Genomic DNA, 20,331 nt, shown 5'->3' with positions numbered 1-20,331 from the left:
AGGTCTGTGTCAAGAATGTTGAGACAGACCAGGCAGGAGTCCTGTCAACCCTCTCGTCTTCAGGCAGATGTTCAGAAAGCTCTGCCGTGAGGGTCCATCCAGGCCCAGGGAAGTCTTCGGGCATCTGGTAGCACTTACTAGGCAGTGGCTGAGACCCAATACTCACACAAAGAAGCAGATGATAGAAATGCTTGTGCAGGAGCAATTCCAGATCATCCTGTGGCAGATGCTCACAGCTCCGGAGCAGAAGGGTCTGTCGTGGTCAGATACCCTGGCTGAGTCTCACTGCTCATTTCTTGCTCAACCTAAATATGAGATGGTTGGTTAAAGTTTCTCTTTGTTGTAAGTTCTTATTACGTCATGGGAAATCTAAACCTCAATTTCCTTTGAATCTAGTTGTAATGAATCGATCAAAATCCATGTCTGGACTTGTTTTTCCTGAGGCAGCTGTTTCCTGGGACTGAACTCCAGAAGGACAATCTGCCCTCTTGTAAGAACAATCAGCCTGCTGTTTGTTTTGCTCTGCTGAATGTCTTTTTGCACTTTGTGACATCCTTTAATATATTGTTTTTATGAATCCAAAGAGGTAATTACTTTAATTTGCAGAATTGTTGATTCTTGCTGCTGTGGCATGAGTGGGAACTTATGTAACCTCACCAGTAACTCATTTGGGATGTCCTTGAAATATTAAGGTCTGTTTAGTTATTAATAATAAACAAAGAGGCTGAAACCACACAAGCCCCTCGAAGTTTTTTTATAATAATAATAATAATAATAATAATGACATTGAAACCACACAAGCTCCTTGAAGTAGAATTCTTCCCCTACCCCACCACCTGGACAAATTAAAATCCCTGAGTCAGTCCCTATTCCTGGATCCATCAAATCAGATCTAACTTCCAGAAGGGCCTTTCCTGTGTTTCCCAGAGATTTCAATTATGAGCATAATAAACATTCCATGCCCGTTGTTGTGTGTGTTATCATCACCCTGGTCATCCATACCAAGCTGCCGTGGGTCCCCATACCTCTGCTTGGCGTCACTTACTCTTGGTGCTATGAGCATGATGCCAAGTCAATGACTGTTGCCACTGGGATCCTTCTTGTCTAGCTTTCCATTCATAGGCTTCTGGTGCCCACTGTCTAGGACACATGAGTTGTGTTTCTGGCAGGTGGGACCCTGAGCTGTGTCGTGCTGAGCTGCACTGTTGAGTCAGGAGAGACTCTGGTTAGATTTAGTGGATGCAGGTCATTTGGTGGTAAATTGGCATTTGGGCTCAAGAGTCTCTTAAAGACACTCTGCAGTTTGTCCACGTGAGAAAGTTGTCTCTCTTTACAACAGATTTTCTACTGCAGAGATGTCAGAGGTAAGTGCAGAGTCAGGAATCCAGAGGTTCCCTGAGAGAAACTGTGACATGAAGAGGAAACCACACTGGAAACAAGCCCACACCTCCAACTGCACCTGATGCCAGGATGGCCCTTCTGTTCAGGGACCTGAGGGCCCCCTAATGGTCACAGATCCTCCTGCAGGGAGGTTTGTGTCTCAGGCCACACTGACTTCCCCTCACTGTGTCTGTTGTACAGTAATACACAGCCGTGTCCTCAGCTCTCAGGCTATTCATTTGCAGAAACAGCGTGTTCTTGGTGTTGTCCCTAGAACACCAAGGTCCTGTGTGGGGCTCAGGACCACTATCGTGATCCCAATAGCCCCTGTCTGTCACTCTGTTATCAGGGACCTGAGACCCTCTCCAGCCTTGATGTGCATGGACATCTCCATGTGGCTGTTAGGAGGTTAGTGGTAACTGTCATGGCTGCAGCTGGCTCTAGGATCAGATGGTGAATCATCCCTTCACAGAGTTGGCATAATTTGTGGTACTTCCATTAGGATTTATTCCACATAACCACTCCAGCCCCTTCCCTGGAGCCTGGCAAACCCAGTGCATCAAGTAGCTACTGAAGGTGTATCCAGAGGCTGCACAGGAGAGTCTAAGAGAACCTGCAGGTGGAACCAAGCCTCCCCCAGACTCCACCAGCTGAACCTCACACTGGATACCTGCAAACACAAAAACATCCTGGTCAGGGAACTCTCACATGTCCACTGTTTCTCTCTCTGACATCTACTACCATACTCAGTGTCTCTTTTTCTCCATAAATTACCTCTTAAAAGAACCACAAGGAAAACCCAGTTGAGTCCAAAGCCCATGGTGAGTGGTCTGTGTTCAGTCCTGATCAGGGGATGGGAACCTGGGGATCCCGGGGCTGGGCTTCTGTCCCAGAGCTGCAGGGTGAGGGCTGGGCTGGTTTTTATGGCCAGAGGGGGCCCCATTTGCATGTCCTCCTGCTGTATAGGGAGCTCTGGGGTTTGGACACCTACAGGGAGGGCAGTGTCTCCATGCAGCTCAGAGTGTCCTGGGGGAGAACATGTTCTGAAAATATTGTTATAACTAAATTCAGAGTCATAGGAAGGTTTGGGAAATGTCCAATGACCACATTTGGTAACAGTGAGCCCAGCATCTCAACTGAGCCCTCCCCACTGGCTCCTGCTGCTCCCCTGAACTGACTCCAGGGCAGAGCAGAACCTGCCCAGTGAGGGTGCAGAACCCTGGTGTGAGATGAGAGCATGGATGAGCATCTGTGATCTGGTGTTAACCACCCTCCCCCCCACTTTCAGGGATGGATCCACCTGTGGCCTCAAAGTCCTCACTATTATGGAGAAGGCCGTATCTCTCCTGGGAGGTGGTCCCTGAACACCTAAGGGGAGTCAGGTTCCCCCAGGTCTGTCACATGCACCTGAGGTCTGTGTGGGGCTCAGGACCACTATCGTGATCCCAATAGCCCCTGTCTGTCACTCTGTTATCAGGGACCTGAGACCCTCTCCAGCCTTGATGTGCATGGACATCTCCATGTGGCTGTTAGGAGGTTAGTGGTAACTGTCATGGCTGCAGCTGGCTCTAGGATCAGACGTGGCATCCATCATTACCCTTCCTTGAGTCTCTGGACCCACTTAGTCTATCCAATGCTCTGGAGAGTAGGCTGCTGGGAAGACCCAGATCCAGAGCCCCCAGCATCTGTGGCTATTGGGAGCAGCAACCATATCCCCCAAAGGGACAAAGTGAAATGCCACCACCGCTGGCCATCCTGGGGTTCCTGCTGGGTCCTGTGCTCTCTGCAGCTGACCCTCCTGCCTCTGCAGGGACCTTGTGTCCAGCTCCCACTGGCTTTGGACCACAGCCCTTGGGAACAGTCTTACACACTGGCACCCTCAGTTGTCACCTGCTCAGCTGCAGGAACACTTGGTTCTGGGTTGTGTGCCTGGAGATGCTGATCAGAGCTGTAGATTGGGGACTTACTGAGTGTTCCCTTTAGTACAGGTCACACAAACCGACTCTGGCCCCTTTCCTGGGTGATGGTGGATCCACACACAGAATATTCCAAAACTGGAGGTGGGGGGTCAGTGTTGATGGCTCAGGTGAGACTAGGCATCTATGAGGAGACCTCTACTTGGTGTCCCTATTCTTTGAGATGGTCCTCAGGATGGAAACCTGAGGACAGGGAACACCTATGGGTCACACAGACACTTGGCTCATGCCATCACCCATTTCTGAGATGCGTGGGTCACGTGCTGCAGATATGGGACAGCAGGAGAAACAGGAGCCGTGGAGGGGCCTTGTGTGTCTGCACAGGTCAGTGCTACCAGGGACCCAAACCCAGAGCCAGGGACACAGTGACACTCCACACCTGCCTGGATTTATCCTTGAAGTTGGGTCGTTTGCATGAGCAGAGGTGCAGGGACCCAAGCTGAGGGTGGTGTGGGTGATCACTCCCTCTGGGGCTCTCCTAGGGAGGGGTAGGAAATGGCACCCCATCTGTTGGGTGCAGGTGCCTATGGACTGTGCTGCCTTCTACGGCCTGCCTGTGCTTCTTCTGGGATTTCCCTAGAATATGAGAGAAACCCTGCTTGGTGTCTGAGAGTGTCCACAGGATAAACACAGCACATGGAAAACAAGGTGATTCCTCCCACAGCTCTCAAACCAGAGTGAAATCAAAGGTAAATATAATGAGTTCTGACCATAGACCAGCAACACAAAGGTGGCTTCTTGTCTTCAATGACATGTGAATAATTGATAAGTGGGTATGCTTGGGAATGAATAGTTGTACTGCTTTAAATCCTCCCTGACTTTGGAAGATGTATGAATAAGCAAAATGCGTCAATCGTGTCCTCCCCCAGGATGGCCGTTGACAGAGGATAACACTTTGCTGGTTTTCACAGCAGGAGGGATGGAGAATGGGCTGAGGAGGGAGCTTTCCTGCAGCCATACCCCTGAGAGGCTACAAGTGAGGAACACAGGAGACAAGCGTGGGATTGCCAAAGTGTGTCCGTGCATTAGAGCATCAGCCATCACAGACTTCAACAGGAGCCACACAACAGCATCATTCTTGACATGAATCCGGTTCTGAATAAATTCAAGTGTCCAGCCTCATATGAAACAACCCTTTCTCCCTGTTTGAAGGAGCCCCAGGGACCACACTTTGCCTTCATCCCCAGCTGAAGTTCTGACACTTTTCATTGGGACATTCCACAAATGAGGAGCAAATTCAAGCAGATGATGAAATAAAAAAGAACCAGCAGACAAACTATAAAAGGAATGGAAGTCCATCTACAGCATGTGTGAGGCATGGAATTTTATTGTCAGAACCGGTTATATTCCACTCGGTTACAGGAAGAAACCTTGTCAAAAATAGCAGAATAGCACAAACCCCATAAAACAAATAATGTTTTGAAATAAAAAAAATAAGATAAGTACTAAAAAAATAAGTACAGTTTTTGTTGTGAAAAGCACCATGTCAAGAATGAGAACACTGAATGAATTGCTATCACCTGGAAAATAAAACAGACACATTATCCAAGATGAGAGCAGGTGTAGGAGGATGGAGAGAGAAGGCCCTGAGGGCACTGGGGACACTGAGGTTACCTGTGGAGTTTCCTGTGCAGCAGCTGTGAGAAGGAGAGACCAGCATCAGGGGCTGAGTCCCAGCCCAAGGGTGAGCTTTGCACAACAGCTGCCTCCCAGGAAGAGTGTCAGGGCCCAGGAGCAGTCCCTCCCATCTTGTCATCGGGGCCCTGCTCCTCCACCCTGCCCTTCTCCTGCTGTCAATCCTGTGGGCACAGAAAATGCTGCTTCCTCCAGGGGCAGATCTGAGGGGTCCCCGAGGCAGGTGCCCGGGCCTTTTCTCTGTGCTGGTGAAGGGTTTTGGTGCCCACAGGAAGTGGTTTCTCTCCCTGTGTCCCTCGCACAGTAATACACCGCTGTGTCAGAGGCCTTCAGGCTGCTCCACTGCTGGTAGCTGGTGCTGATGGAGTTGTCCATGGAGATGGTGACGTGGCCTCAGAAGGACAGGCTTTATCTGGTATCCCCATCACCAGGCCAGATCCATCCCATCCACTCCAGGCTCTTCCCTGGCATCTGGCACACCCAGTGGAACCAGCGGCAGGTGAAGCTGCAGCCAGACGTCCTGCAGGAGATCCTCAGAGACTCCCCAGGTGTTCTCACCTCGCCCCCGTCTGCACCAGCTGCCCCTGAGTGCAGACACCTGCATGGGAGAGCAGGGCTCAGAGCGGGGCACCTCCAAGCCTCCCTCCTCTGGCACTCCAACAGCTGGTCTGTGACTCACCTGGGAGCACAGCCAGGAGGATGGCCAGGGAAGTGGCACAGCCCATGCTGGAGGTGGACAGTGAGGACAGCTCTGAGCACCCCGCGGGTAGTCCAGGTGAGTTTGCATATTCCCAGCCCTGCTACCCAGGGGAGATGTCCCAGGGTTCATAACCAAGAACTGTGGGGTTGAGGAGAGGTGCTTGTCTGAGATCCCTGGAGGGAGCAAGATGGGCACCCAGACTGCAGGCCTGGCAGGGCACTCACGTGGGAACTGCCACCTGCCAAAGGGGACATGGTCACAAGTCAACCAGACCCCAGTGTGTGGCAGGAACTTCCTGGGCTGAGCCTACTGACAGGCAGGTCTGCCGTGTGTCCTGATTGCCTCAGGCCCTCAGTGGGCGGAGCGTTGAGGGAACACCTTCATCCTCACACTTGTTAAGGACGGCAGACTGAATCAGGGTGAGGGTCCAGAGGGGTTTTCAGTAGGAGAGAGAGAGATGGTTCAAGTCTGAATGAAACAAGCACATGTTGGAATTGAGGTGCAGGGAGAGGGTGGGTCAGTGGGTGGACAGGTGCTAAGAGGGAACAGCAGGGTTGCGGGGGCAGGGGGAGCTGGTGAGTCACCCTAACAGCCTTCAGGAGGGGGGCGGGCCAGAGTGACCAAACATCTCCTGGAGAGGGTCGTGTTGGGTGGGGAACCCAATGAGGCCTCGAGGGTGAGCCCATACTGAGGTTGGGGGATTCTAGCCAAACCAGCTTGATGGGATTCTTGCTAATAGTGGGCTGTACAGAGATGGTCCTTCAAGTCTACAGATCACAACCTGGTTGGGAAGAGATTGGGAGGAGGCTCACCAATGGAGAGGCCCTGGTCAGGAGCTGATTTGGCCCAGGTCAGGAGTTGCCCTGGTTGGCCACCAAGGCCAGGGCTGGGGATGCCCCAAGGTGGATGCAGTGGACACAGCCATGTCTAGGGCAGCCATGGTTGTTCTCAAAACACCTGGTGTCCTGGAGGCTCTGACCCTACTGAACCCAGAGATGGTGACTCATTTCATGGATTAATACATCAGATTGTATTGTATATTGTTAACAGTCCAACCAGATTTTCATACAGATTATCAAAGTGATCCTGCGCATATGGCACATTAAATGCCAGGGAACTGTGGAGATAGCCCAAGGTGCACTGGGCCTGCATGCAGACAAGCCTGATAATAAGGAACAGATATTCAGGGGATGGATGAGGCCACCACAATGAAGGCTGCATCAAGACTGTTCAGAGTGTGAGGAGAAGCCAACTGATTGGAATTGTCAGGGCCAAGGGCTCCTGACCCAGGAGAGCAGCTCATAGAGCTGTGTGTGGACCAGAAACAGAGGAAGGAAAGGGAAAAAGGAACTGAAGCTTGAAGACAGGTGTGCACGCAGCCTTCAGTGTCCAGGTGATAAAGAATGGGCGCCACTTGAGGGCGGTGGGATTGTGAAAGAACACTCTCCCTGCAGGCTGCTTCTGAGCCACCACTCAGGAGACGTCTCAGGCCAGGACTGCAGTGTCCATGGTGCCCTAGTTTCACTCTGAGCCCCGAGGCACCCTGACCATGTGCCTTTCTGTCCAACAGAGCACTGGGCTGAGAAGACCATGGTTAAGTTTAGGGCTAGTCTGTGAGGAGGACAGCAGAGTGAGGACATGGAACCTGAGGATTTCTTGCAAATGATTGTGTGTGCAATCCAGGCAGTTGGTACTTTTATTTTTTTTATATTTTATTGATTTTTACAGAGAGGAAGAAAGAGAGACAGATAGTTAGAAATATTGATGAGAGAGAAATATCAATCAGCTACCTCCTGCACACCCCCTTCTGGGGATGAGCCCACAACCAAGGTACATGCCCTTGACTGGAATCGAACCTGGGGCCTTTCAGTATGCAGGCCGAAGCTTTATCCACTGAACCAAACCAGTTAGGGCCAGTTGGTACTTTTAGACAGTGGAATGAATATAATGAAAAGCCGAGCCCAGCTGGCGTGCATCAGTGGTTGATCATTGACCAACGAACTAGGAGGTCACAGTTTGATTCCTGGTCAGGACATATGCCTAGGTTGCAGGCTCAATCTCCATGGTAGTTATGCAGGAGGCAGTTGGTAAATAATTCTCTCTCATCATTGATGTTTCTATCTCTCTCTCCCTCTTTTCCTCTCTGAAATCAATAAAAACATCTACTCTAATAAAAGAGAAATACGCAAATTGACTGTACCTTTATGACACCAACCAGCCAATCAGGAGTGACTATGCAAATTAACCCAACAAAGATGGTGAGTTAATTTGCATACACAAGCATTTAGCTGCCGGGAGCAGGGTGGGATGCTTGTTTCATTGCCAGGCGTTCTGTACCACCCCAGCAGCTCTGGTCCTCTGGGCAGCGTGGGGAGTCAGAAAGGCAGCTCTGGCCAGAGCAAAGGTGGTGCCAGCACTCAGGGGAAGGAAGGCCCATTCTTACACGAATCTTTGTGCATCAGGCCTCTAGTATTTTTATAAGAAAGAAAGGCCAGGAAATAATTAGTTTTCATCTGTGTTGAGTTACACTCAATGGAAGTACACATTTTCTTTCCCTTGTTCAATTTCTTAAGTAAACACTTCTCTTAACATCATTTATTAAACTTTGCATTTTCTCTGAAGTTATTCCAGCTGAGGATTCCTCTCCCAGTTCTGCTTTGTGCCTGTGTTGTGACTTCACCTTCACAGAGATCTCACTGTCTACACAAGCACTTTTCACTGGGGACACTTTGACGTTCGACTCACCAGCCCATATTGCCCATCACTGGGGCTTGTCCTACAGATGGCAGAATGTCTGACATAAGGTGTGTTTGCTGTTAGAAGCGTTCTGTGCTGGCTGTGCCCTCACCTTGCACAGGCCTGTCTGTGAGTAGCATTGAGTTACCTGGTATTGCCATGGTTTATGGCAGGTCAGTTTAGCAGGGGGCTGATGGTAGCTTCAGGCCACTTGTCTGACACATATCCTGGGTGATCATCGAGGATGCATATGTAAGATGAATATACTTAGTGGGTTGTGTGTGTTGATGACTAATATATATATATATGCGCCTAATATGCAAAGTATCCCCTTGGGATTTTGACCGATTGGGAGTTTGATCGCTCGCTATGACAAATGCTGACCGCCGTGGGGGAGGTGTGGAATGAAGGAAGGCCCTGGTCAGCAGCCAGGAACAGGAGAAGGGAGGCCCTGGGCATGAGCCAGCAGCTGCTAGGGACACTACCTGTGAAAAATTTTGTGCACTAGGCCTCTGATTTATTGAAGATCACAAGGGGCACAGGAGTGCCAGTCTGAGGGAAGGGGCCATGTAGGGACAGTCTGTACTAGTCTGAGGACAGAGAATGTGAGCACATTTATAAAAATATATTATTATTGATTTCCAAGAGGAAGGAAGAGAGATAGAAACATCAATGATGGGTGAGAATCATGATCAGATGCCTTCTGCACATCCCCTACTGGGGATTAAGCCCACAACCTGGGCATGTGCCCTGACCATGAATTAAACCATGACCTTCTGGTTCATAGGTCGACTCTCAACCACGAAGCCACACCAGCTGGGTCAGAGAGTGTTGTGAAATGTTTTCATCCTATATTATGCCCTAGAATATTGTTGACTTTGGATCTGGGTAAGGGGAGGATGCAAGATATTTTTGAATCATACATCAAAAATATGCCTGACTTTCATGAACAGATTGTTACTCTACATACGGGTTTAAAGCTTCTTCTACTAAAAGCTCAGCAGAAAATACAGGGCATATGGGGAAAGCTTCCATCATTGGAGAAAATACTTGAATAATAATCAACAGGAGATTTTTAGAAATAGAGATGTTAAGGGTCATGCAGGTAGGAAGAAAGAGAAATAGGACCCTGTGAAAAGGTGATTCCCTGTTTCCTACATGAACATCCTCACAGTGTCTCAGTTATAGAAGGTAACACCTTCCCAGGTCCAGGGGATTCACACTTGGGCACCTTTGGGCTCATTACTCACCTGATCACATCAGCAATCACCAAAGCTGCATAATTCATTAGGCTCCCAGGAGAAAAATGTGTCTACACTTACAGAGAAGAGTGGACACCCCTCACTGCAGGAGCCATTGTGATGGTTTGTCTTTATAAGGAGCCATAATTTCAATGGACTCGGGCCCCTGTCTCAGTCCATTATCATCATCATCACCATCATAATTTTCATCATCATCATCATCAACAACATGATCATCATCACCATCATAATTTTCACCATCATTATTTGCTTACTTATAATTATTCTTCTCATTTTCTATAGATCTTGTTTTTGTACACACATAAAGATGTTTTATCTCAATTTTTGCTTTTTTATAGTTGTAAGCAAAATGGGTAGCCATACTCTATTTTCTTTTTTTGAGTTCTGACAACTGTTGGCTCATTGATGCCTCTTCTCCATCTGCTCCTGACATGGGAATGGAGTTAAGATATCATAGTTTTCTCTTTAGATGTCATTTTGAGATTGGAACCACCCACTGGAAGCAGAATTCCTCACCATCCCCAATTGCCTTGAGCCAGTCTCCTTTCATGGCTTCAACAACCAGCTCTGACTGAAGGGCCTTTCTTCTGCTTCCCAGAGATTTCAACCATGTGCATAATAAACATCCCGTGTCCCTTAATGTTTGTGTTCATCATCAGCTTAGACATCTGTACCAAGTTATGTGGCTGCCTCTGCCTCTGCCTGGTGTCACCTACTCTTGTGCTATGAGCATGATGACAAGTCAATGACTGTCATCACCGGGGTTTTTCTTCTCAGCTTTGGGTTCAAATAACTGTGTTGGCCACAGCTAGAAATAGAGATGTTTTTCAATTTAAGGTGAGCATTTAGGTGAGCTGCACTGTTAAGTCAGTGGAGCCTCTTGTTAGATTCAGGGCATTTGGGTCAGAAAATTAGATGATTGTCATTTAGGCACAAGAGTGGTCTGAAAGATATTATGTGTCTTTTGTCCATGTGAGAAAGTTTTGTCTCTTTACAACAGACTAACGCAAGGGCTTCGAAGGTAAGTGCAGAATCAGGAATCCAGAGGTTCCCTGAGGGAAACTGTGACATGAAGAGGGAACCACACAGGAAACCAGCTCAAACCTCCAGCTGCACGTGCTGCTGGGATGGTCCTTGTGTTCAGGGATGCTGAGCGCCACTTGGTGGTCACAGCCCATCCTGCAGGGAGGTTTGTGTCAGGGCTCACATTGCCTTCCCCTCACTGTGTCTTGCACAGTAATACATGGCTGTGTCCTCAGACTTGAGGCCATTGATCTGCAGATAGGCCGTGCTGACAGAGGTGTCCATGGAGAAGACAAATCTTTCTGAAAATCCCTGAGCATACGTGGGTTTCCCAGTTTCCGTGTTGATCCAGCCCATATACTGCAGGGCCTTTCCTGGAGCCTGTCGCACCCAGTTCATAGCATAGCTGGTGAAGGTGTATCCAGAAGCCTTGCAGGAGACCTTCACGGAGGCCCCAGGCTTCCTCACCTCAGACCCAGACTGCACCAGCTGCACCTGGGAGTGGACACCTGTGGGGAGGAGACAGGAGTGAGTGGAAATCTCCCTTGACTCTCACTGGTCCCTTCCTCAAACCAGACACTGGGAGCCCCTTACCTGTAGCTATGGCCACCAGGAGGAGGGTAATCCAACTCCAGTCCATAGTGAGGGCTGTGCTGTGAGCACTCTGTAGGGGAGAGTATGGCTGTGGCTGATACCCTCAGGGCACAGACTTACCGATATTTAATCCAGTCCGCCTCCTCTCTTTTGCATATTAATGAAGAAGAGTATTTCATAGCTGAGGTCTTGACCCCACCTGAGAGAAGATGGTTGACACAGGGAACGGGCTCAGTGGGAGTCTGAGTGTCCAAGTCCCAATCTTGGGTGGAGGAGATGAGTCATCTGCCAGATTCATGACCTCTGTGCAGACAGAGCTCCCCCCCCATGAGGAACCAGCCCCACAGGGCATGCTCACCTTTATGGTCCCACCTTTGTATGACATGGGCCACTTGGACCAGCTCTAGGCTTTGATACCTGAATGTCTTCTTCCTGGATCATCGTGTCTCCAAAATCTTGCCTCTAGTGAGGTAATAAATCCATTCCTGCCCCAGCCCCTTACAATTCAGATATCCAGAAGCCATAGAAACACCCCCTGTGAGTAGTTCTCATGTCTCATTGAGTTTGATAAATGCTGTCATAGAGCAGGATATTCATAGTCACCTCAGCATAAATGTCCAACTTTCAGTTTGGATGGTTTGTATGAAGAGAGGAAGGCCCTTGCCCAGCTCCCTTTGCACCTGCTCCTGTGGCAGCAGCCTGTGCTCCTGGGCCTTGAGCGCTCTCTGCTGTCCAGCCCTGGAACTGTAGGGGAGGGTCCTGTCTAGGCTCACAGGACATTGACCTCTCAGCTTTTCTAGTCCAGTAGTGAAGACTGTGCCCTGACATCAGATTGCTCCCTCAGGGACACCGTGTGGTTTTGATGTGTCTGGACAGAGTGAACTGGCCTTCCTGAGCCCCAGTGGGTCTGCAGGGAGACCCCAAACCAGGGCTTTAGGAAGCCACCAGGGAGCCCTTCCCTGGAGCTCCCAGTTACACAGACACAGCTGACCCTCCCTTCATCCAGAAGCTCCCAGGGGCCCTGGGGCCTCTTATGTTCTTAGGTTCCTCTCTTCCCGGCATTGGTCCAAATCTCACAGCACTTTTAGTATTTAATAGGTTACACACACACACACACACACACACACACACACACACACACACACACACACACACACACACACTGATGATTTTCTTTGCTATGAATCTACATTTGCCCTTCTTCCCTGTCCATCGCACATGGGCAGGGGCCACAAGGGAATTCTAGGCCTGGGTGAGACTTTCTTTGGAAACCGATCAAATGCACCCACGATACAAACACAGTCTTTGAAGAGCAGGCTCTGGTGTGTCTGTGCTCTTCCAGGTCCTGTATACCCACATGCAGGTTAGAACAGGTCAGGGAGAGTCAGAGGTGGCAATTGGTCATCCCTTTGACCACAGGGGTACATTGCAGTGTGTCCCCAAAGACCCCCTCATTAAGCTGGGTGTACACCTCAGAACTGAGAGGGGAGGAGGCAGCAGCATTGTCAGCTGTCTGGTGAGGCTGTCCTCCCAGGTCACCTGGTGGATGGGGCAACAGTGGGCAGGTGAGTAAGGCCAATTATAGGAGGGACCCTGGCTTCCTCTGGATCCTGGTTCCAAGATGAATTAGGAGTCTGTCTATTATTGGTGTCCATCCTGATAGTTAACTTCCCTGTGGGCTTCCTCCCAGTTGCCCTCAGTCCCTTGTCTCCCACATGGAGACAATCACTTCTCAGAGACCCACAGCTGCAATATCAGCCCCTGCCAGAGCCTCAGTCTCCTCTGGCATCAGTGTCTCTGGTTCAGCCTCATGGGTAGTCCTGCCCTGAGTATGTTGTTGCGAGTGAGAATTCAGACTCCAATGGTGGTTACTCAGGCTCCTACCAGGGAGAGGTCAGGAACATCCCCATTTCCTCAGGCCTGTGGGTCTGTGCTGGTCCATCAAGCACCTGGTAAGTGTGTGCCACCCCTTCTTGTAAGTCAGTGTACATTTATCCTCTATGTGGCTCTTGCCCTAATGTGTTGTCACACGTGGGCCCTGCATCAAGCAACATCTTTTCTAAACAATGTTTACAGCAAAGTGACAACTGAAATGAATCTCTGTCACTACAGGAAATGTCCATCAGGACCATTCATGCATGACGGGGGTTGATGGCAGCTTAGGCCACCTGTCTGGGATGTGTCCTGGGTGACTCTGGAGGAATGCACATGTCAAATGAATAGATGAAGTGGGTTCCGTGCATTGATGACTAAAATTTTATAGAAGACAGCAAGGGACATGGGAGTGCCTGTCTGAAGTAAGGGGCCAGGTAAGGCAGTGTGTGCCGGTATGAGGGCAGAGAGTGTGAGGTTCTTTTTTTAAAGTACTAGAGGCCCAATGCACAACGTTTGTGCAAGAGTAGGCCTTCCTTCCCCAAGCTCCCAGGACCAGCTTCCCTCTGGCACCTGGGACCTGGGGCCTGGGCTTCCCTCCAGCCACTGGCAGGCACCCTGGACCCTGCCTTCACTTGCAGCCCCAGCTTCATCTGGAAGGATGTCCAGTCTAATTTGCATATTACACTTTTATTATTATAGATATTTTTATTCATTTCAGAGAGGGAGGGGTAGAAACATCAATGGTGAGAGAGAATCATGGATCTGCTGTCTCCAGCATTCTCCCTGCTGGGGAACCAATCTGGTGGTCATGTGCCCTCACCCAAATCAAATCATGACCTCCTGGGTCATAGGTCTAGCACAGAGCCACACCTACTGGGCCAGAGAGCATGAGCTTAAACCCAAGGGCACTGATGTCAGTGCTGTTTCTCTTTGAAGGAAATGTGTCCCCATCAGGGATGTGAGAATGGTCAGGCTGATCTGCTCATGGAGAAGATCCTGTAGGGAACTGCTGAAGGGAATCTCTAGTGACTGCTCATCACTCACCTACAAACACAGTGCCCTTCCTTCCTGGCCCCAGCGATGATGTGAGAACTTAAAGATTCAAAGAATAAGACATGCTTTTTCCTGAGACTAGACAATAACATGGAGAGGCGAGGAAAACACCCATCACAATAGGAAGCCTGCCCCTACCCCTTTGCACTTGCCCAAGATTAGACATATGACCTGCAGGTCATGAGCTCCACCTGCTGGTTCTCAGTGTCCCTTACTGGTCCTGAGTGCCCGCTGCAGCCCAGCCCTGCTGTCTCATCAGGCATGTTTGTGTCAGGGCTCACATTGACTTCCCCTCACTGTGTCTCTTGTACAGTAATATATGGCTGTGTCCTCAGATGTCAGCTTGGTCATTTTAAGAGAAACTGTGCTCGTAGGGTTGTCCCTGGAGATTGTGAATCTTCCTTGAACTGCTGGAGCATACCACTGATTCTTTCCATTTGGTTGACTCACTGTTGCCACCCACTGCAGCCCCTTCTCTGGAGCCTGGCGGACCCAGTACATGCTGTAGTTAGTGAAGGTGAATCCAGAAGCTTTGCAGGAGAGACTCAGAGTCCCCCCAGGAGGCACCACGCCTCCCCCAGACTCCACCAGTTGAACTTGGCACAGGCCACCTGCAAACAGAGAAGCAGACTGAGAACTGCCCCATGTCACCCAGTCCCCATGAGCCTGATGCACAGGAACATACCTTTGACAGCGAAGAGAAGGGCAGCCCAGAGGAGCGCAGACCCCATGGTGTGGACACTGAGAGGCTCACACAGGAGGGCTCCTGTCCAGGTTCTGAAGGTTCCCAGTCTGGCAGACTTTCATGAGCAGGGGAGGTGCTGCATTTGCATGTCTTTTCCTGAGGACCTGTCTGAGCTGGCAGGGGGTTCCTCCCTCCCTGCAGTCACATGAGGAAGACCAGTAGACAAGGGTGCCTGGGCCAGGACTCAGGGACATGTGGCTGGTCTGAATATTCTAGTAGCTCATCTGTGAATAGTGAGAAACACACTCTGCCAGGACGGAAAGTGGGACTTTGTCAGTCCTCCAGTGCAGGTTGCACATAAAACCCTCAGGAGTCATCCGGGAACAGGATTTTGGAGATGACAGTGTTCCCTAGTGGTTATTCTGAGCCTCATGGTCTGAGGACAGGTATCTGAACCAGCTGCCCGAGACAAGGCAGGAATATCTACCATGGAGTAGCTTTCCTTGGCCTTTCTGAAAGAGTGGAAGCCCCAGTCCTGCTACTTGTATGCAGATGGTTCTCTGCAAAAATACCCTGGGCCTCAGGCGGCCGCCTCCAGAGAGAACCTGAGGAACATAACCCTCCGCATCCCAGGCCTCTAGTACCAGGCCCTCAGCTTGCACCTGGGAGGTGTTGTTACGAGGCCTGGTGTGCACACTCAGCACCCTGGAGTGTCCACCATGCGACACAGCAGTGTGGGGAACTGATATAGGGTTAAGCCTCGGACTGACCTGTTGGCAAAGTCACAAATAAGTCCCAGCTTAGAGGGCACAGCCCTCTTAGCATAATTAGGCTTGACCTTATAACACTCCCTAGATCTTATCTGGGAAGCTAATGGGTTGAGGGAAGTGCAGGAAGTATAACTATGGTCAAAACAAGTGAAATTCACAAGAACTGTGTAACTATGTAACCACTACCTTGTTTACCTCTGAATATAAAATGGTTGGTGCGGCCTGAGCACGGGTAGAATTCTTTCCTCTTGTGTTGGACTTACCCCCCTGGCCCCCAATATTCCCAAATTATCTCTTGTCTTTTCTCTTTCATTTGTGTGTGGCTCCTCTTTCAGATCCTGAACCCTGAACCACGATTGGAGAGAACATGTTTTCTGATATTTGTGGGGGACCCTCCATGACTGTTGGCAGTGGAACTGTAGGGAGCAGTGAGCACAGGGAACAAACTCACCATGGACAGAGGACAGTTCCCTGTCCAGGAGCTGAGCCCTTTAAATACAGCTCCTGAGACCCCCCTGTCAGTGAATTCTAGGATTGTGCCCAAGACCATATGAGTAAGTCATAGTGGAGAGGACAGAAAAGCCCGCCCTCCTCACTTTGGGAGATGAGGAAGTGGGCCCACCTCTGCAGGGGGTGATTTTCATTCATTGCTTTGTTGTGCCCAGATTTCAAGATTCCCAAGAACCCACAGGGAGCCAGCGAGTCCGATGCAAAAGCAAAGAGTCCTTCATTTCGAACTAGTTCGGCTCCCCAACCACACTCACCGATGTAACGGTAAGCCCAGTGGCTGAGAGAGCGAAGCCCGATGGGACGAAGAGTTTTATTGTGGGGTGGAGCAAGGGGAGGGGAGCTGACCGTGGGCCCTGCCAATTGGCCAGGCGCAAGTCGGGTATCTCTATGGCGTGCACGTCCCTTGATTGTCATTGGTTAGTTTAAAGAAATCCTGGGCGTGGCCAGAAGAGGCCGGGGTTTCCAGGAAGGAGGTACCCTCCTGAGCACATGGCAGCTGCCCCAACATGGAGGGTACGGGGCAAGATGGAGGGCGCAGTCCTCGTCCTTTCAGCGTTTAGCGTCGCAAAGGTTATTTCCTTCATTTTTTCATGAACAAAGTCTTGAGTGCAAAGATTCACCACCTGGGTGGTCAATAATCTTGTTGGATGATTAAGTAAAAAATTCTAACTCCTGGATGCAGGTTCTTGAAGAGCCCCCAGGAGCAGCTCACGGAGAACATGCTGGCCCTTTGGTGAGCACCTGGACATGGGGTCTGACCTGTATTAGGTCCGCAGAGAGAGCACCTGACATCCAGAGCAGGTGAGGCCGTTCTAATTAGGGGTCCCAGGTCCCTTGGTGTTTATAGATGTGCCTGGGTCCGACCTGGACAGAGGGAGGAGATGTGCCTGGATGGAGACTGGTTCACACTGTTGGTCCCAGAGAAGGAAATACACCACGTGTGCCTATGCGTATGGGGATGTGTGTGGGTTACTGAGGTGAGCTCATTCCCAGGAAGGAAGGAGTGAGTCTACTGGGGAAATGAGCTGTGACGCTGTGGAAATTAGCAACTGTGGAGGGACACTGATCACATTGAAGTGATAGTGGTAGACCCTGTGGGGAAAATCAGATGCGGACACATAAGAAAATAGAGGTCAGCCCTTCTGCTGTGAGCTGCCAAGGGTCCCCCCCATGCCAACAGCCTCTGGTGTCACATCCATCTTCTTTTCCCCAGCATCCAGGCTGCGAGCTGAGAGGGAGAAGCATGAGTGGCCACCTCTTTGGAACCATGGCTTCCCTGACACCTTCAACATCTTGCGGGTGCTGCTCATGAAGAGAGAACAGAGACAGCTCACCTGTCTTCCTTTATTGGTCCATCACTATGGGACACTTGGTTAAGAGCACTTTGGGACCCAAATGCATGGACACAATTCTGGGAAGCAGTGGATGAGATGCCTCTCATATGGTGACCAACTATCCTCCAAAAAACATCGGTGTTGATAATCCAGCAGCTAAAGTGTTAGTTGATATGTCCAGGGTTCAGGATGATGACATTGGAGATGGCACTACCTCTGTTCCTATTTTAGCAGCAGAATGACTAAGAGAAGCAGAATATTTAATTTCAAAAAAGACTCATCTTCAGACCATCATTGCGGGTTGAAGAGAAGCCACAAAGGCAGCAAGACAGGCTCTGTTCAGTTCCACAGTTGATCATGGTTCTGATGAAGATAAATCCTGCCAAGATTTAATGAACATTGCAGGAACAACATTATCCTTCAAATTTCTTACTCATCACAAAGATCACTCTACAAAGTTAGCTGTAGAAGCTGTTCTCTGATTGAAGGGCTCTGGTAATCTGGAGGTAATTCATGTCATCAAGAAGCTAGGAGAAAGTCTGGTGGATTCCTATTTAGATAAAGGCTTTCTGTTGGATAAAAAAAAAATGCAGTTAATCAACCAAAAGGAAATGAAAATGCTAAAGTTCTTATTGCAAATACTGGTGTGAACACAGACAAAATAAAGATATTTGGTTCCCCTGTAAGGGTTGATTCTACAGCAAAGTTTGCTAAAATAAAACAAGCAGAAAAGGGAAAAAATGAAGGAGAAAGTTGAATGTATTCTTAAGCATGGGATATATTGCTTTATTAACAGGCAATAAATTTCTAATTATCCTGAGCTGCTTTTTGGGGCTTCTGGGGTATGGCTATTGAACATGTAGAACACCTGGCTCTTGTCACAGGTGGTGAAATTGCCTCTATCTTTGACCTCCTAGAACTAGTGAAGCTTGGAAGTTGCAAGCTCATTGAGGAAGTCATGATTGGAGAAGATACGCTCATTCATGTTTCTGGGGTAGCCCTTGGTGAGGCTTGCACTATTGTTCTTCGTGGTGCCACTCAGCACATTTTAGGTGAAGCAGAAAGATCTTTGCATGATGCTCTTTGTGTTCTTGCACACACTGTGAAGGCTTCTAGAACAGTTTATGGAGGAGGCTGTTCTAAGCTGCTGATAGCTCATTCTGTGTCACATCTGGCAATGAACTCCAGGTAAAGAAGCTATTGCAATGGATTCTTACTCTCAAGCACTAGGATGTTGCCTACTGTTAGAGATGGTAATGCAGGCTGTGACAATGCAGATCTGGTGGCACAGCTCTGAGTTATCCATCGTGAAGGCAATACAACTGCTGGACTGGATATGAAGGAAGGTGCTGTTGGTGATGGCAGTGCTGGGCATCACAGACAATGTCCAAGTGAAGTGGCAGGTTCATCTGGGTGCAGCTGAAGCAGCAGAGGGGATGCTGCATGTGGGTGACATTATCAAAGCAGCACCAAGGAAACGTGTCCCTAATCACCACCCTTTTTAAGCTTTCCTATATGTTGTTATGCTCTGGATAAGTTCATAGCAACGTTGTTTGAAGGACTTCAACTTCTTTTAAAAAATTTTTAAAGAGTGTTCCTATATCTATTCTTTTAAAACTATATTTTATTGGCTTTTTTACAGAGAGGAAGGAAGAGGGACAGAGAGTTAGAAACATCGATGAGAGAGAAACATCAATCAGCTGCCTCTTGAACACCCCCTACTGGGGATGTGCCCACAACCAAGATACATGCCCTTGACTGGATTGGAACCTGGGACCCTTCAGTCCACAGGCTGACACTCTATCCACTGAGCCAAACTGGTTAGGGAAGGACTACAACGTCTTAGAAAGACTGTGAAATCAAAGTTTATCTATGGATCTCATATCCTTAACTTTAGACATTTAGCTGATCTTTTACTTTAACATGGGTCTAATTTATTTTTTCTTCATTTTCCATAAAATTCAGTTGTTTTAAAAGTCCATTTCCCATACTGTGCATCAAAATAAAATTTTGAACAATTAATACAAGAAGATAGAGTTCAAAATATAACTGAGATGCCTTTGACAGTCATCAACAATGAACACACCAAGGTGAACTAACCCTCACAACTGGAGGAAACATTAAAAGCCCAGGACGTTCAAGTTCAGGAGACGGGAAGTTCCCTATGACACTATTTCCCCTACAAAGTGATCAGAGGATAAAATAAGACCAGAGTGTGAGCCTGGAGCAATGGACCACGTGTTGGGGGAGAGAGGAGCATCTGTGCAGGTCCCTGGGTACCAGAATCATGAGCTATAGAGACACAGACAGAGCTCCCGGGTCCTGTTCCTTCAGGGGAGTTTAGTGCTGGATGTGTAGCAGCTGTACTGCTTCCTTTGTGGTATTCATTCTCTAGACTCCGTTGTAAATCCAGTTTCATACATTGGGATATAGAAGAACCTCAGTCATAACCTGGTGTGTTTCATGAAGATATCAGTAATGATTTTATATAATAAAAGGCCAGTCACCATAAGCGTAACAAACAGAATGACCAGAGACCAGAACCACCACTTCCCCTCGCCATGCTGGCCTTGCCCTCAAGCAAAGAAAGAGGGAGGCCCAGGCCACCAGCAGTGACTCTGTGTCAGGTGTGCAGCTGGCCAGCAATTGCCCAGCAGAGGGAGGCCCAGCCCAGCCAAGCCATTGCACCCCAGCCCATTGCCTTCAGAGGGAGGCCACTGGTGGCAGGGGAGGAAGGAGCAGCACTGCACAGATGGCAAGCAGTGGCAGTGGTGGGGGTGAGGCAAGCTGCCTGAAGC

General features: G+C 49.2%; 1 pseudogene and 1 gene segment (V, D, J or C); one reads left to right on the top strand and one right to left on the bottom strand.

Annotated features, from left to right (window-relative positions):
* Positions 1-10,892: 10,892 nt before the first annotated feature.
* Positions 10,893-14,996, bottom strand: LOC102762274. The segment is given in 3 exon segments: positions 10,893-11,207; positions 14,532-14,845; positions 14,920-14,996. Coding segments are annotated over 3 exon segments (675 nt in total).
* Positions 14,997-17,583: 2,587 nt separating this feature from the next.
* Positions 17,584-19,044, top strand: LOC102761987 (annotated as a pseudogene).
* Positions 19,045-20,331: the final 1,287 nt, after the last annotated feature.

Source organism: Myotis davidii, unplaced genomic scaffold (assembly GCF_000327345.1).
Source record: "Myotis davidii unplaced genomic scaffold, ASM32734v1 scaffold3183, whole genome shotgun sequence".
Taxonomy (NCBI): domain Eukaryota; kingdom Metazoa; phylum Chordata; class Mammalia; order Chiroptera; family Vespertilionidae; genus Myotis; species Myotis davidii.
The sequence above is the reverse complement of the archived record's forward strand: the minus strand, read 5'-3'. Positions and strand labels throughout refer to the sequence as shown.